We start from the raw sequence: 18,727 nt of genomic DNA, 5'->3' as shown, positions 1-18,727 counted from the left end.
TCTCGCTAAAACATACTAAATACAACATTTATAGGGAAAAAATAAAACAAAAAAAATACCCTTGATGGTATGAGTCATAACCCTCATCTTAATTTATGTGAAAGGCAGAGGGCCATACTGTCAAACCTGCTCCCAGCCAATCCTCTGTTCAGCCACGCCCATGCTCTGAGTCTCCTGAGTTTTGACACACCTGCAGCAAATCCGCCTAAACACCACTGGGGGATTTAAGGGCTGCAGTTGCAGGCACCTCTTTGTGAGGTATTGAGCTTGCGCTACTGAACGTTTTGAACCTTTGCTGATTGTGTCTGATATTCTGTTCCTGTGTTTGACCTTTTTGCCTGCCTTTTTGACTCTGCTCTTTGTCATTTGATTTTGGATTCGTTTGTACTGATTCCTGTTGGCTCTCCATTGGATTTTTGACCCTGGCTTGTGTTTCTTGACTATTCCCAAGGATTCTGATTTGGATTTGTTGAACGGTTATATTAAAGTACCAGAGCTCTGCACTTGGGTCTTCTGTCGCATTCATCACACATACACCCATGTGGGGAAATTCAATTCTAATAGACTAAAACATTTCTAAGGAGCACTATGGGGTGTTTGAGAGTTTGGGCTAATTAGGCACTGCCTTCTGTCATTGTGCTGCATGAGCATAGTTCATATCAAATTTCAGGTGTCTAGGACATTTACAAATCTTCACCCTGACTTTGACCTTAATCTCTATGAATGGCATAGGCCCTATAAGCCTTGCTGGAGGTGACTTGTGACTTTTTTATAATGTGCCAGCATGAAGCATATTTGCATTAGAGGTGCCTAAAACTTACTTTTGTGCCAACTTTGGGACCTGTGCTTTGGTGCATGTCATCACTGGGTTAACTCAAAGATTTGAAAGATGCCTCGGTCTTCCTCTATATAATAGCTAGCTGTATTTGAGTGTTTAATCTGATTCACAAAACTCGATCATCATTATTAGAAGTGTAATTGCTTGAACCATTTAACATCGTTGTGGAGATCCGCATCTGCATCTGTAACCAGAGAGCATACTGGAAAAAAAGTAAAACAAACTAAAAAAATTGGTTTTTTGGGTGTTTGTTTGTTTGTTTACAGTGAATGTAACAGCATGTGAAAGCCTTCCTCTGTGTATTTGGGAGGAGGGCTAAGCAAATAAATGCACTAAGGAAAAGTCAAATGTTGCTGACAGACCAGGGGAGAAGCTGTTCAGCAGACATTTGCGTTCATTTTCAGAGACCAGCAGTGAATAGTTTATCACCACAAGTGCTGATGTGGTCTGAACATTGCTTCATACCTATATTCAAAGTAAATTTTATTACTGGGCAGCCGTGTTCTAAAGGTTAGAGAACCAGGCTTGTGACCAGAGGGTTGCCGGTTTGCTTCCCAGGCCCAACATCCACAGGCTGTGAACCCCTGAGCAAGGCACTTAACCATAATGCTCCCTGGGTACAGAGGAATGCTGCCCACTGCTCCTGCGTCTGTTGTGTGTTCACTACTGGTGTGTTGGATGGGTTAAATGCAGAGACAAAATCACTGTTCACAGTGTGTTTGTGCAATCACAGAGACTTCCCTTACTTACTTATTACAGTTATTCAGTGCAGCACTTAGTAAACTAACAGAGAAAACAGAACTAACCAGGAACATTATGTATCATTCTAATGATAAGTTCATAAATGTCATGCATATTGTGCATACTGTAACACTATTACTACATAAATTAAATATTTTTAAATGTATTTTAGCCACTCCCCTCCTGAAATCACAACCTTATCGTGGTGGAAGGGTTTGTGAGCCCATGTGATCCTGGGAGCTGTGCTGTCTGGAGCATGTAGCTTCTGGCAGGGTCAGCCAAGGCAGAGGACCCAGGTGAGGGGCCAGCCAAAAAGCGATTCTGAAAGCCCTTATGATCAGCACCCACATAGAAACAGGCACCTCGCCCGGAATAGGGAGACCGGGGCCCCCTCCTGGAGCCAGGCCTGGGAGGGGTGCTCGTAGGCGAGCGCTCAGCCCGAATGAGCTAAGTGGAGCCGCCTTCTCGTGGGCCCACCGCCTGTGGGGGGAGAAATAGGGGCCGGGTGCGATGCCACATGGGTGGCAGGTTGGGGTGAGGGCCCCGGCGGACTGGACTTACAGTACAGAAACTGGCTTTTGATCCGTGGAATGTCACCTCTCTGGGGGGAAAGAGCTGTAACTTGTGTCGGAGGTGGAGAGATACCAACTAGATATAGTTGGGCTCACTTCTACGCACAGCCTTGGCTCTGGAGCCAAACTCCTGGATGCGGGCTGGACTCTATCCTCCTCTGGAATTGCCTGGGGTGAGAGGCGACAGGCAGGTGTTGGGTTACTTGTTAGCCCCCGACTGAGCGCCACTGTGTTGAAGTTTGTCCCGGTGAGCGAAAGGGTCACCTCACTGCGCCTTCGGGTTGCAGGGGGGAAACCGAACGGCAGCTCAGAGTACTCAGCCTTCCTAGATACACTGGAAAGTGTTCTAGTGAAGACACCATCTGGGGATTCTGTAGTTCTACTGGGAGACTTCAATGCTCACATTGGCAATGATGGAGAAACTTGGAGGGAAGTGATGGGAGGAACGGCCTACCCGATCTGAGCCTGAGTGGTGCTTTGTTGTTGGACTTCTGTGCAAGTCATGGATTGTCCATAACGAACACCATGTTCGAGCATAAGGCGGCTCATAAGTGTACCTGGTACCAGAGCTCCTTAGGCCAATGGTCAGTCTCATCAGACCTGCGGCCATATGTGCTGGATGCGCGTAGTGAGGGTGAACTGGGAACGGCTAGCTGAGGACCCTGTCCGGAAGATCTTCGACTCACACCTCCGGAGGAGCATCTCTATGATCCCAAGGGAGGCTGGGGACATGAATTCCGAGTGGACCCTGTTCAGAGCCTCCATTGTTGAAGCGGCATCTTTGAGCTGTGGTTAGACGGTCGTCGGTGCCTGTCGTGGCGGCAACTCAAGGACTCGGTGGTGGACACCACCGGTGAGGGAAGCTGTCGGGCTGAGGAGGGAGGCCTTCTGGGCTTGGCTAGCACGGGGGACTCCGGAATTGGTTGAGAGGTACCGGCACTTACAAAGGCCGAAAACAGCATCCCAATGATCAATCCTGATGAGGCCGAAGAGCACTTTTACAGTGATTTAGACATGGGCTGGTTCCCTGCCAAGGGGGAACAGCTTCACAATAGGTAAAGCAACTCATCTGGACCTCGTAATTTGGTGCCAGTATGAAGGATAACAGGACAGCTCATCATTAACACCAACTGATATTAACTGGCACACATCATTAACAGAAGAAAGAAAACACAGCTAGTAAAAAAAAATTTATATTCAGCAGTCGAGAAGGAATCAACAGAATCACACAATATGATACAACACATAGTAAATCAAAAAAAGCACATTGCGAACTATGGCCGGGGACTAAAATAATCTGTTCACTTCTCCTGGTGTAGCTGAGTTGACTCACACATACAAATATAATTCAATGGAGAGAGAACATTATCTTTTTTTTTTCACATGTAATCATTTTACTGTAGTTGTCCTATTGATTATTGCTCACAAACACATAGCTGAGAGTACTCTTCTGTACTGTAGCAGTCAACAACAACAACAACAATAATAATAATAATAATAATAACAATAATAATAATAATGACTTTTATTTGTATAGCATCTTTCATTAAAGGAAATGCAGCTCAAAGTGCTTTACAATAAAGAAATTACATGCACCGAGTGCTTCACATGAAAATGGACATAGAAAGAACATAAAAACAGGGGAAATAAGATTGAACATAATAATCTGTTTAAATACTGTTATAAAAAGACCATAAAATATCCACATTCCATTTAGATAATCTATAAAAATCAGCCCCTTTGGAAAATGCAAAATTCTCTGCAGAATATGGCAGTCTGTCTAAAAGAAACACAAGATGCCTATGAAAAGTCTATGGAAGAAATGATTAGATTTCTTCCCTAGGGCAAATAGACACCCTAATCTGGATCTGGTGCTGCAATACATATAAACTGATCATTCACTGAGGCAGCTGAAACAGTCACTCATCAGCTAATGTCTGACACATGCCGAAGGTAACATACAGCGTTTGTAATGTACATGCATAACATAAGTATACTGTAATGTGTCATTGTTTATTGTTGTGTGCATCATGAAAGTAATTGTTACAGTTAATGAAGACATGAAAAAAGGTTATACATAGCTTACAGCATTTTATGACACACTCTTTACTCTAAATGAAATGGAAGCAAAGACATTACTTTGAAGTTTTTGAAATGAAGTATTTATGGATGAAAAAAAAAAACCTGTGTAATGGCACATTTGCAATTCAAAAATGTATACCTCAAGATGAAATCTAAATATATTTCACATTTTATTATTTCTCTTTCATTGTAGGTCATCAAATGGGAAATGGAAACATCTCATTCACTTTTTATCTCACAGTTTTTAAAGAGCAAAATCAATTTCGATATTTTTCCTTCATGATTTCGCTTTTAGTATACCTTTCCATCATATTTTTTAATGCCACTGTCTTATTGGCTGTGTTTAAGGAGAAGTCTCTTCATAAACCAATGTATTTCCTCATCTGCTGTCTATGCATAAATGCTCTATATGGCACAGCTGGTTTCTTCCCAAGATTACTGATTGATTTTCTCTCTGACACACATAAAATAAGCCGCCAAGCATGTTTTACCCAGATTTCTGTTATTTACACCTATGCAGTATCTGAATACACGATACTAACTTTGATGGCATTTGACAGACATGTTGCAATATGTCATCCTTTAAGATACCACAGTATCATGACTCCAAAAGTCACATCTGTCTGTATAGCCTGTGCTTTCCTTTACGTGATATTTTATTTGAGTCTTGCCATTTACTTTCTAGTTAGTATTCCTTTATGTGGTAATGAAATAGAAAGACTGTACTGTTCTAACTGGTCTGTAGTCAGGCTCTCTTGTGTTAACACCATGATCAACAACATACTGGGATATTGCGTCACAATAACTACTGTTTTTGCACCTGCAAGTTTTATTATATTTACGTATGTAAGAATTTTGATTATTTGTCAAAAAATGTCATCAGAGTATAGGGGCAAAGCACTGCAAACATGTGCCCCTCACATTGTGACCTTTGTGAACTACTCAGTTGCATCATTTTGTGATGTTGCTTTAAGTAGATATGATCTTGGGAAATATCAAGTTGTTGCTTTAGTGTTTTCAGTAGAATTTCTTGTGATCCCTCCCATATTGAACCCTCTCATGTATGGTCTGAGTTTGCCAGACATACGCAAAAAAATTCTGTGTTTCTTTCACTTTTCAAAATAGGTTTGGCTGTGTGATAACTTTTGACATAATATTGGCATGTTATAACTTACCTGCATTTATCCCAGATCAAAAAAAAAAAAAACAAAAAAAAACCTTCAACCCTCTGTTGAACAGTATTACAGGACATTCCACATATATAAACTACACTGTATTTTGCTTTTATTTTGGACATTAATTTTATTCAGTAGCAGATGAGAAGTGGCTCAGGCACAATATTTCCATCATAGTTACGTGAAGTCTTACAGAAGCTAAACTAATCCACTCAGCTCATTCCTTCCTGACCACATCAGCATCCCCTTTAAAGACAAAAAAACCTCTGTTTTTCCTCACTACTCTCCTCTTGCCGCATTTGAAAAATGTACCATTACATAGCATATTCAGTATGAGCTGTGGTTGCCACAGAAAAGAATGACTCTGACCACACAGATCCGCTTCCTATTGACTGGGTAAAAAAAACAAAACAAAACAAAACAAAAAAAACCTCACAGTTTTGTGGGCCCTAGACGGTATAAGTCATAATCCACATCTTAATTTATGTGAAAGGCAGAGGCCCATATGCCCATGTGGGGAAATTCGATTCTCATAGACTGAAAGATTTCTAAGGAGCACTATGGGGTGTTTGAGAGTTTGGGCTAATTAGGCACTGCCCTCTGTCATTGTGCTGCATGAGCATAGTTCATATCAAATTTCAAGTGTCTAGGACATTTACAAATCTTCACCCTGACTTTGACAGTGTGGCAATAAGAGCCATGTCCCCTTATAATAAAATATTTTTTAAAAAAACCATGGCGTCTGCATACGGGTCATGATCCGTATCTATAAATACCGGCTCAGGTAACATTGCAGTATCGCCCTCACTTCCTCTGCCTGGTGTGTCGCACCTGTGCGGTTATGGTACACCTTGAGGTGGCTGCGCTGTCCGGACGCGCACGGCTGTTTAAGTGTCGTAGAGAGCCTTTTGATCTCTGCAAATCCCACCGGTAAGCCGTGATCATTTACTGCGTACGATTTTGCTGGAAATTTTTAATCATATTTAGCAGGTGACACGGCGGCGGTGGGGCAAATCTTTTGAGAACGGTTCTATACTGACCGCTCCATAGGAAGCGTAACCTTGGGTTACGGCTTGGGGTTTTTGAGTTCTTCCAGAGGGGTATTTTTTTTATCCTGGGGATAGCTGTTCTGTTTTTCCGTTTATTTAAATTTTGTTTTATTTTATTTTTATTTTCCTATGGCGCCCGGGTTGCCCTATTATCGCTGATGTGTTAAAATTGGGCTTAATGTTAATCTGTTACGATCATTTTAAAAGTCGGAATATTGCGTGTGTAATTTTGATCCTAAAATTGTTTTGAAATTGTTTCTTTTGCAAGCAGGGGCTCAGACGGACCTTGAGGAAAAGGTTTTTTTTCTCCTTTTTTTTTTTTGGTTGGTTTTCGTTGTTTTGTCCTCTCGTCCCCAACTTCCTTACCCGAAGACTTTGTTACCGTGCACCGACTCATGGAACACAACGCATCTTGGAAGAATGCTGACTCGATTTTTTTTTGTCTTTAGATAAATAAATAAATAATTAAATAACTGTGTTTGTTGTATTCAGTTTACCACAGCTAAACCAGCATCATTGATATTTATTATTATAATAAATTTATTTTTAACTACTCTGTCTGAGTGGTGGTGGTTTTCACCTGGCGCCCCGAACAGTTAAGAGTTAAAATAGTCACACTACCGCCACAACCTTAATCTCTATGAATGGCATAGGCCCTATAGGCCTTGCTGGAGGTGACTTGTGACTTTTTTATAACATGCCAGTATGAAGCATATTTGCATTAGAGGTGCCTAAAACTTACTTTTGTGCCAACTTTGGGACCTGTGCTTTGATGCATGTCATCAGTGGGTTAACTCAAAGATTTGAAAGATGCCTCTGTCTTCCTCTATATAATAGCTAGCTGTATTTGAGTGTTTAATCTGATTCACAAAACTCGATCATCATTATTAGAAGTGTAATTGCTTGAGCCATTTAACATCGTTGTGGAGATCTGCATCTGCATCTGTAACCAGAGATCATACCAGAAAAAAAGTAAAACAAACTAAAAAAAGATTTTTTTTGTGTGTGTTTGTTTGTTTGTTTTTTCCATATCTCTTACTACCACAATTACAGTGACTGTGACAGCACGTGAAAGGCTTCCTCTGTGTATTCGGGAGGAGGGGCTAAGCAAATAAATGCACTAAGAAAAAGTCAAATGTTGCTGTCAGACCAGAGGAGAAGCTGTTCAGCAGACATTTGCATTCTTTTTCAGAGACCAGCAGTAAATAGTTTATCACCATAAGTGCTGATGTGGTCTGAACATGGCTTTATACCTATATTCAAAGTAAATTGTATTACAGTTATTCAGTGCAGCACTTAGTAAACTAACAGAGAAAACAGAACTAACCAGGAACATTATGTATCATTCTAATGATAAGTTCATAAATGTCATGCATGTTGTGCATACTGTAACACTAGTACTACATAAATTAAATATTTTTAAATGTATTTTATCCACTCCCCTCCTGAAATCGCAACCTTATCATGGTGGAGGGGTTTGTGAGCCCCTTTGATCCTGGGAGCTGTGCTGTCTGGAGCATGTAGCTTCTGGTAGGGTCAGCCAAGGCAGAGGTCCCAGGTGAGGGGCCAGCCAAAAAGCGATTCTGAAAGCCCTTATGATCAGCACCCACATAGAAACAGGCACCTCGCCCGGAATAGGGAGACCGGGGCCCCCTCCTGGAGCCAGGCCTGGGAGGGGTGCTCGTAGGCGAGCGCTCAGCCCGAATGAGCTAAGTGGAGCTGCCTTCTCGTGGGCCCACCACCTGTGGGGGGAGAAATAGGGGCCGGGTGCCATGCCACACGGGTGGCAGGTTGGGGTGAGGGCCCCGGTGGACTGGACTTACGGTACAGAAACTGGCTTTGGTCCGTGGAATGTCACCTCTCTGGGGGGAAAGAGCTGTAACTTGTGTCGGAGGTGGAGAGATACCAACTAGATATAGTTGGGCTCACTTCTACGCACAGCCTTGGCTCTGGAGCCAAACTCCTGGATGCGGGCTGGACTCTATCCTCCTCTGGAATTGCCTGGGGTGAGAGGCGACAGGCAGGTGTTGGGTTACTTGTTAGCCCCCGACTGAGCGCCACTGTGTTGAAGTTTGTCCCGGTGAGCGAAAGGGTCACCTCACTGCGCCTTCGGGTTGCAGGGGGGAAACCGAACGGCAGCTCAGAGTACTCAGCCTTCCTAGATACACTGGAAAGTGTTCTAGTGAAGACACCATCTGGGGATTCTGTAGTTCTACTGGGAGACTTCAATGCTCACATTGGCAATGATGGAGAAACTTGGAGGGAAGTGATGGGAGGAACGGCCTACCCGATCTGAGCCTGAGTGGTGCTTTGTTGTTGGACTTCTGTGCAAGTCATGGATTGTCCATAACGAACACCATGTTCGAGCATAAGGCGGCTCATAAGTGTACCTGGTACCAGAGCTCCTTAGGCCAATGGTCAGTCTCATCAGACCTGCGGCCATATGTGCTGGATGCGCGTAGTGAGGGTGAACTGGGAACGGCTAGCTGAGGACCCTGTCCGGAAGATCTTCGACTCACACCTCCGGAGGAGCATCTCTATGATCCCAAGGGAGGCTGGGGACATGAATTCCGAGTGGACCCTGTTCAGAGCCTCCATTGTTGAAGCGGCATCTTTGAGCTGTGGTTAGACGGTCGTCGGTGCCTGTCGTGGCGGCAACTCAAGGACTCGGTGGTGGACACCACCGGTGAGGGAAGCTGTCGGGCTGAGGAGGGAGGCCTTCTGGGCTTGGCTAGCACGGGGGACTCCGGAATTGGTTGAGAGGTACCGGCACTTACAAAGGCCGAAAACAGCATCCCAATGATCAATCCTGATGAGGCCGAAGAGCACTTTTACAGTGATTTAGACATGGGCTGGTTCCCTGCCAAGGGGGAACAGCTTCACAATAGGTAAAGCAACTCATCTGGACCTCGTAATTTGGTGCCAGTATGAAGGATAACAGGACAGCTCATCATTAACACCAACTGATATTAACTGGCACACATCATTAACAGAAGAAAGAAAACACAGCTAGTAAAAAAAAATTTATATTCAGCAGTCGAGAAGGAATCAACAGAATCACACAATATGATACAACACATAGTAAATCAAAAAAAGCACATTGCGAACTATGGCCGGGGACTAAAATAATCTGTTCACTTCTCCTGGTGTAGCTGAGTTGACTCACACATACAAATATAATTCAATGGAGAGAGAACATTATCTTTTTTTTTTCACATGTAATCATTTTACTGTAGTTGTCCTATTGATTATTGCTCACAAACACATAGCTGAGAGTACTCTTCTGTACTGTAGCAGTCAACAACAACAACAACAATAATAATAATAATAATAATAACAATAATAATAATAATGACTTTTATTTGTATAGCATCTTTCATTAAAGGAAATGCAGCTCAAAGTGCTTTACAATAAAGAAATTACATGCACCGAGTGCTTCACATGAAAATGGACATAGAAAGAACATAAAAACAGGGGAAATAAGATTGAACATAATAATCTGTTTAAATACTGTTATAAAAAGACCATAAAATATCCACATTCCATTTAGATAATCTATAAAAATCAGCCCCTTTGGAAAATGCAAAATTCTCTGCAGAATATGGCAGTCTGTCTAAAAGAAACACAAGATGCCTATGAAAAGTCTCTGGAAGAAATGATTAGACTTCTTCCCTAGGGCAAATAGACACCCTAATCTGGATCTGGTGCTGCAATACATATAAACTGATCATTCACTGAGGCAGCTGAAACAGTCACTCATCAGCTAATGTCTGACACATGCCGAAGGTAACATACAGCGTTTGTAATGTACATGCATAACATAAGTATACTGTAATGTGTCATTGTTTATTGTTGTGTGCATCATGAAAGTAATTGTTACAGTTAATGAAGACATGAAAAAAGGTTATACATAGCTTACAGCATTTTATGACACACTCTTTACTCTAAATGAAATGGAAGCAAAGACATTACTTTGAAGTTTTTGAAATGAAGTATTTATGGATGAAAAAAAAAACCTGTGTAATGGCACATTTGCAATTCAAAAATGTATACCTCAAGATGAAATCTAAATATATTTCACATTTTATTATTTCTCTTTCATTGTAGGTCATCAAATGGGAAATGGAAACATCTCATTCACTTTTTATCTCACAGTTTTTAAAGAGCAAAATCAATTTCGATATTTTTCCTTCATGATTTCGCTTTTAGTATACCTTTCCATCATATTTTTTAATGCCACTGTCTTATTGGCTGTGTTTAAGGAGAAGTCTCTTCATAAACCAATGTATTTCCTCATCTGCTGTCTATGCATAAATGCTCTATATGGCACAGCTGGTTTCTTCCCAAGATTACTGATTGATTTTCTCTCTGACACACATAAAATAAGCTGCCAAGCATGTTTTACCCAGATTTCTGTTATTTACACCTATGCAGTATCTGAATACACGATACTAACTTTGATGGCATTTGACAGACATGTTGCAATATGTCATCCTTTAAGATACCACAGTATCATGACTCCAAAAGTCACATCTGTCTGTATAGCCTGTGCTTTCCTTTACGTGATATTTTATTTGAGTCTTGCCATTTACTTTCTAGTTAGTATTCCTTTATGTGGTAATGAAATAGAAAGACTGTACTGTTCTAACTGGTCTGTAGTCAGGCTCTCTTGTGTTAACACCATGATCAACAACATACTGGGATATTGCGTCACAATAACTACTGTTTTTGCACCTGCAAGTTTTATTATATTTACGTATGTAAGAATTTTGATTATTTGTCAAAAAATGTCATCAGAGTATAGGGGCAAAGCACTGCAAACATGTGCCCCTCACATTGTGACCTTTGTGAACTACTCAGTTGCATCATTTTGTGATGTTGCTTTAAGTAGATATGATCTTGGGAAATATCAAGTTGTTGCTTTAGTGTTTTCAGTAGAATTTCTTGTGATCCCTCCCATATTGAACCCTCTCATGTATGGTCTGAGTTTGCCAGACATACGCAAAAAAATTCTGTGTTTCTTTCACTTTTCAAAATAGGTTTGGCTGTGTGATAACTTTTGACATAATATTGGCATGTTATAACTTACCTGCATTTATCCCAGATCAAAAAAAAAAAAACAAAAAAAAACCTTCAACCCTCTGTTGAACAGTATTACAGGACATTCCACATATATAAACTACACTGTATTTTGCTTTTATTTTGGACATTAATTTTATTCAGTAGCAGATGAGAAGTGGCTCAGGCACAATATTTCCATCATAGTTACGTGAAGTCTTACAGAAGCTAAACTAATCCACTCAGCTCATTCCTTCCTGACCACATCAGCATCCCCTTTAAAGACAAAAAAACCTCTGTTTTTCCTCACTACTCTCCTCTTGCCGCATTTGAAAAATGTACCATTACATAGCATATTCAGTATGAGCTGTGGTTGCCACAGAAAAGAATGACTCTGACCACACAGATCCGCTTCCTATTGACTGGGTAAAAAAAACAAAACAAAACAAAACAAAAAAAACCTCACAGTTTTGTGGGCCCTAGACGGTATAAGTCATAATCCACATCTTAATTTATGTGAAAGGCAGAGGCCCATATGCCCATGTGGGGAAATTCGATTCTCATAGACTGAAAGATTTCTAAGGAGCACTATGGGGTGTTTGAGAGTTTGGGCTAATTAGGCACTGCCCTCTGTCATTGTGCTGCATGAGCATAGTTCATATCAAATTTCAAGTGTCTAGGACATTTACAAATCTTCACCCTGACTTTGACAGTGTGGCAATAAGAGCCATGTCCCCTTATAATAAAATATTTTTTAAAAAAACCATGGCGTCTGCATACGGGTCATGATCCGTATCTATAAATACCGGCTCAGGTAACATTGCAGTATCGCCCTCACTTCCTCTGCCTGGTGTGTCGCACCTGTGCGGTTATGGTACACCTTGAGGTGGCTGCGCTGTCCGGACGCGCACGGCTGTTTAAGTGTCGTAGAGAGCCTTTTGATCTCTGCAAATCCCACCGGTAAGCCGTGATCATTTACTGCGTACGATTTTGCTGGAAATTTTTAATCATATTTAGCAGGTGACACGGCGGCGGTGGGGCAAATCTTTTGAGAACGGTTCTATACTGACCGCTCCATAGGAAGCGTAACCTTGGGTTACGGCTTGGGGTTTTTGAGTTCTTCCAGAGGGGTATTTTTTTTATCCTGGGGATAGCTGTTCTGTTTTTCCGTTTATTTAAATTTTGTTTTATTTTATTTTTATTTTCCTATGGCGCCCGGGTTGCCCTATTATCGCTGATGTGTTAAAATTGGGCTTAATGTTAATCTGTTACGATCATTTTAAAAGTCGGAATATTGCGTGTGTAATTTTGATCCTAAAATTGTTTTGAAATTGTTTCTTTTGCAAGCAGGGGCTCAGACGGACCTTGAGGAAAAGGTTTTTTTCTCCTTTTTTTTTTTTGGTTGGTTTTCGTTGTTTTGTCCTCTCGTCCCCAACTTCCTTACCCGAAGACTTTGTTACCGTGCACCGACTCATGGAACACAACGCATCTTGGAAGAATGCTGACTCGATTTTTTTTTGTCTTTAGATAAATAAATAAATAATTAAATAACTGTGTTTGTTGTATTCAGTTTACCACAGCTAAACCAGCATCATTGATATTTATTATTATAATAAATTTATTTTTAACTACTCTGTCTGAGTGGTGGTGGTTTTCACCTGGCGCCCGAACAGTTAAGAGTTAAAATAGTCACACTACCGCCACAACCTTAATCTCTATGAATGGCATAGGCCCTATAGGCCTTGCTGGAGGTGACTTGTGACTTTTTTATAACATGCCAGTATGAAGCATATTTGCATTAGAGGTGCCTAAAACTTACTTTTGTGCCAACTTTGGGACCTGTGCTTTGATGCATGTCATCAGTGGGTTAACTCAAAGATTTGAAAGATGCCTCTGTCTTCCTCTATATAATAGCTAGCTGTATTTGAGTGTTTAATCTGATTCACAAAACTCGATCATCATTATTAGAAGTGTAATTGCTTGAGCCATTTAACATCGTTGTGGAGATCTGCATCTGCATCTGTAACCAGAGATCATACCAGAAAAAAAGTAAAACAAACTAAAAAAAGATTTTTTTGTGTGTGTTTGTTTGTTTGTTTTTTCCATATCTCTTACTACCACAATTACAGTGACTGTGACAGCACGTGAAAGGCTTCCTCTGTGTATTCGGGAGGAGGGGCTAAGCAAATAAATGCACTAAGAAAAAGTCAAATGTTGCTGTCAGACCAGAGGAGAAGCTGTTCAGCAGACATTTGCATTCTTTTTCAGAGACCAGCAGTAAATAGTTTATCACCATAAGTGCTGATGTGGTCTGAACATGGCTTTATACCTATATTCAAAGTAAATTGTATTACAGTTATTCAGTGCAGCACTTAGTAAACTAACAGAGAAAACAGAACTAACCAGGAACATTATGTATCATTCTAATGATAAGTTCATAAATGTCATGCATGTTGTGCATACTGTAACACTAGTACTACATAAATTAAATATTTTTAAATGTATTTTATCCACTCCCCTCCTGAAATCGCAACCTTATCATGGTGGAGGGGTTTGTGAGCCCCTTTGATCCTGGGAGCTGTGCTGTCTGGAGCATGTAGCTTCTGGTAGGGTCAGCCAAGGCAGAGGTCCCAGGTGAGGGGCCAGCCAAAAAGCGATTCTGAAAGCCCTTATGATCAGCACCCACATAGAAACAGGCACCTCGCCCGGAATAGGGAGACCGGGGCCCCCTCCTGGAGCCAGGCCTGGGAGGGGTGCTCGTAGGCGAGCGCTCAGCCCGAATGAGCTAAGTGGAGCTGCCTTCTCGTGGGCCCACCACCTGTGGGGGGAGAAATAGGGGCCGGGTGCCATGCCACACGGGTGGCAGGTTGGGGTGAGGGCCCCGGTGGACTGGACTTACGGTACAGAAACTGGCTTTGGTCCGTGGAATGTCACCTCTCTGGGGGGAAAGAGCTGTAACTTGTGTCGGAGGTGGAGAGATACCAACTAGATATAGTTGGGCTCACTTCTACGCACAGCCTTGGCTCTGGAGCCAAACTCCTGGATGCGGGCTGGACTCTATCCTCCTCTGGAATTGCCTGGGGTGAGAGGCGACAGGCAGGTGTTGGGTTACTTGTTAGCCCCCGACTGAGCGCCACTGTGTTGAAGTTTGTCCCGGTGAGCGAAAGGGTCACCTCACTGCGCCTTCGGGTTGCAGGGGGGAAACCGAACGGCAGCTCAGAGTACTCAGCCTTCCTAGATACACTGGAAAGTGTTCTAGTGAAGACACCATCTGGGGATTCTGTAGTTCTACTGGGAGACTTCAATGCTCACATTGGCAATGATGGAGAAACTTGGAGGGAAGTGATGGGAGGAACGGCCTACCCGATCTGAGCCTGAGTGGTGCTTTGTTGTTGGACTTCTGTGCAAGTCATGGATTGTCCATAACGAACACCATGTTCGAGCATAAGGCGGCTCATAAGTGTACCTGGTACCAGAGCTCCTTAGGCCAATGGTCAGTCTCATCAGACCTGCGGCCATATGTGCTGGATGCGCGTAGTGAGGGTGAACTGGGAACGGCTAGCTGAGGACCCTGTCCGGAAGATCTTCGACTCACACCTCCGGAGGAGCATCTCTATGATCCCAAGGGAGGCTGGGGACATGAATTCCGAGTGGACCCTGTTCAGAGCCTCCATTGTTGAAGCGGCATCTTTGAGCTGTGGTTAGACGGTCGTCGGTGCCTGTCGTGGCGGCAACTCAAGGACTCGGTGGTGGACACCACCGGTGAGGGAAGCTGTCGGGCTGAGGAGGGAGGCCTTCTGGGCTTGGCTAGCACGGGGGACTCCGGAATTGGTTGAGAGGTACCGGCACTTACAAAGGCCGAAAACAGCATCCCAATGATCAATCCTGATGAGGCCGAAGAGCACTTTTACAGTGATTTAGACATGGGCTGGTTCCCTGCCAAGGGGGAACAGCTTCACAATAGGTAAAGCAACTCATCTGGACCTCGTAATTTGGTGCCAGTATGAAGGATAACAGGGCAGCTCATCATTAACACCAACTGATATTAACTGGCACACATCATTAACAGAAGAAAGAAAACACAGCTAGTAAAAAAAAATTTATATTCAGCAGTCGAGAAGGAATCAACAGAATCACACAACATGATACAACACATAGTAAATCAAAAAAAGCACATTGCGAACTATGGCCGGGGACTAAAATAATCTGTTCACTTCTCCCGGTGTAGCTGAGTTGACTCACACATACAAATATAATTCAATGGAGAGAGAACATTATCTTTTTTTTTTCACATGTAATCATTTTACTGTAGTTGTCCTATTGATTATTGCTCACAAACACATAGCTGAGAGTACTCTTCTGTACTGTAGCAGTCAACAACAACAACAATAATAATAATAATAATAATAATAATAATAATAACAATAATGACTTTTATTTGTATAGCATCTTTCATTAAAGGAAATGCAGCTCAAAGTGCTTTACAATAAAGAAATTACATGCACCGAGTGCTTCACATGAAAATGGACATAGAAAGAACATAAAAACAGGGGAAATAAGATTGAACATAATAATCTGTTTAAATACTGTTATAAAAAGACCATAAAATATCCACATTCCATTTAGATAATCTATAAAAATCAGCCCCTTTGGAAAATGCAAAATTCTCTGCAGAATATGGCAGTCTGTCTAAAAGAAACACAAGATGCCTATGAAAAGTCTCTGGAAGAAATGATTAGACTTCTTCCCTAGGGCAAATAGACACCCTAATCTGGATCTGGTGCTGCAATACATATAAACTGATCATTCACTGAGGCAGCTGAAACAGTCACTCATCAGCTAATGTCTGACACATGCCGAAGGTAACATACAGCGTTTGTAATGTACATGCATAACATAAGTATACTGTAATGTGTCATTGTTTATTGTTGTGTGCATCATGAAAGTAATTGTTACAGTTAATGAAGACATGAAAAAAGGTTATACATAGCTTACAGCATTTTATGACACACTCTTTACTCTAAATGAAATGGAAGCAAAGACATTACTTTGAAGTTTTTGAAATGAAGTATTTATGGATGAAAAAAAAAACCTGTGTAATGGCACATTTGCAATTCAAAAATGTATACCTCAAGATGAAATCTAAATATATTTCACATTTTATTATTTCTCTTTCATTGTAGGTCATCAAATGGGAAATGGAAACATCTCATTCACTTTTTATCTCACAGTTTTTAAAGAGCAAAATCAATTTCGATATTTTTCCTTCGTGATTTCGCTTTTAGTATACCTTTCCATCATATTTTTTAATGCCACTGTCTTATTGGCTGTGTTTAAGGAGAAGTCTCTTCATAAACCAATGTATTTCCTCATCTGCTGTCTATGCATAAATGCTCTATATGGCACAGCTGGTTTCTTCCCAAGATTACTGATTGATTTTCTCTCTGACACACACAAAATAAGCCGCCAAGTATGTTTTACCCAGATTTTTGTTATTTACACCTATGCAGTATCTGAATACACGATACTAACTTTGATGGCATTTGACAGACATGCTGCAATATGTCATCCTTTAAGATACCACAATATCATGACTCCAAAAGTCACATCTGTCTGTATAGCCTGTGCTTTCCTTTACGTGATATCTTATATGGGTCTTGCCATTTCCTTTCTAGTTAGTATTCCTTTATGTGGTAATGAAATAGAAAGACTGTACTGTTCTAACTGGTCTGTAGTCAGGCTATCTTGTGTTAACACCACAAACAAGAATATACTGGGGTATTTAGTCACAGCAACTACTGTTTTTGCACCTGCAGGTTTTATTATATTTACATATGTAAGAATTTTGATTATTTGTCAAAAAATGTCATCAGAATATAGGGGCAAAGCACTGCAAACATGTGTCCCTCACATTGTAACCTTTGTGAACTACTCAGTTGCATCATTTTGCGATGTTGCTTTAAGTAGATATGATCTTGGGAAGTATCAAGTTGTTGCTTTAGTGTTTTCAGTAGAATTTCTTGTGATCCCTCCCATACTGAACCCTCTCATGTATGGCCTGAGTTTGCCAGACATACGCAAAAAAATTCTGTGTTTATTTCACTTTTCAAAATAGGTTTGGGTGTGTGATAACTTTTGACATAATATTGGCATGTTATACTTACCTGCATTTATCCCAGATCAAAAAAAAAAAAAAAAAGAAAAAACCTCCACCCCACTGTTGAACACTATTACAGGACATTCTACATATATAAACTACACTGTATTTTGCTTTTATTTTGGACATTAATTTTCACTCAGCAGCAGACTAGAAGTGGCTCAGGCACAATATTTGAATTTTTCCATCATAGCTACGCTAAGTCTTACAGAAGCCAAACTAACCCACTCAACTCATTCCTTCCTGACCACATTAGCATCCCCTTTAAAGACAAAAAAAAACAACTTTCTTTTCTCACTACTCTCCTCTTGCTGCATTTGAAAAATGTACCATTACATAGCATATTCAGCATGAGTTCTGGTTGCCACAGAAACGATGGGTTAAATGCAGAGACAAATTCACTGTTCACAGTGTGTTTGTGCAATCACAGAGACTTCCCTTACTTACTTATTACAGTTATTCAGTGCAGCACTTAGTAAACTAACAGAGAAAACAGAACTAACCAGGAACATTATGTATCATTCTAATGATAAGTTCATAAATGTCATGCATGTTGTGCATACTGTAACACTAGTACTACATAAATTAAATATTTTTAAATGTATTTTATCCACTCCCCTCCTGAAATCGCAACCTTATCATGGTGGAGGGGTTTGTGAGCCCCTTTGATCCTGGGAGCTGTGCTGTCTGGAGCATGTAGCTTCTGGTAGGGTCAGCCAAGGCAGAGGTCCCAGGTGAGGGGCCAGCCAAAAAGCGATTCTGAAAGCCCTTATGATCAGCACCCACATAGAAACAGGCACCTCGCCCGGAATAGGGAGACCGGGGCCCCCTCCTGGAGCCAGGCCTGGGAGGGGTGCTCGTAGGCGAGCGCTCAGCCCGAATGAGCTAAGTGGAGCTGCCTTCTCGTGGGCCCACCACCTGTGGGGGGAGAAATAGGGGCCGGGTGCCATGCCACACGGGTGGCAGGTTGGGGTGAGGGCCCCGGTGGACTGGACTTACGGTACAGAAACTGGCTTTGGTCCGTGGAATGTCACCTCTCTGGGGGGAAAGAGCTG

At 41.6% G+C, this 18,727-nt stretch overlaps 3 protein-coding genes across 3 annotated transcripts; all 3 read left to right on the top strand.

The window, feature by feature from the left end:
* The first annotated feature begins 4,434 nt into the window (after positions 1 to 4,434).
* Positions 4,435 to 5,358, top strand: LOC115814925 (putative gustatory receptor clone PTE03). Its single transcript, XM_030777897.1, has one exon. The coding sequence runs from the start codon at positions 4,435 to 4,437 to the stop codon at positions 5,356 to 5,358; it is 924 nt and encodes a 307-aa protein (XP_030633757.1).
* Positions 5,359 to 10,572: 5,214 nt separating this feature from the next.
* Positions 10,573 to 11,496, top strand: LOC115814924 (putative gustatory receptor clone PTE03). Its single transcript, XM_030777896.1, has one exon. The coding sequence runs from the start codon at positions 10,573 to 10,575 to the stop codon at positions 11,494 to 11,496; it is 924 nt and encodes a 307-aa protein (XP_030633756.1).
* Positions 11,497 to 16,706: 5,210 nt separating this feature from the next.
* LOC115815667 (putative gustatory receptor clone PTE03) lies at positions 16,707 to 17,630 on the top strand. Its single transcript, XM_030778636.1, has one exon. It carries the CDS (start codon positions 16,707 to 16,709, stop codon positions 17,628 to 17,630), a length of 924 nt encoding a protein of 307 aa, XP_030634496.1.
* Positions 17,631 to 18,727: the final 1,097 nt, after the last annotated feature.

This window comes from Chanos chanos, chromosome 6 (genome assembly GCF_902362185.1).
Source record: "Chanos chanos chromosome 6, fChaCha1.1, whole genome shotgun sequence".
NCBI classification, from domain to species: domain Eukaryota; kingdom Metazoa; phylum Chordata; class Actinopteri; order Gonorynchiformes; family Chanidae; genus Chanos; species Chanos chanos.
The sequence above is the reverse complement of the archived record's forward strand: the minus strand, read 5'-3'. Positions and strand labels throughout refer to the sequence as shown.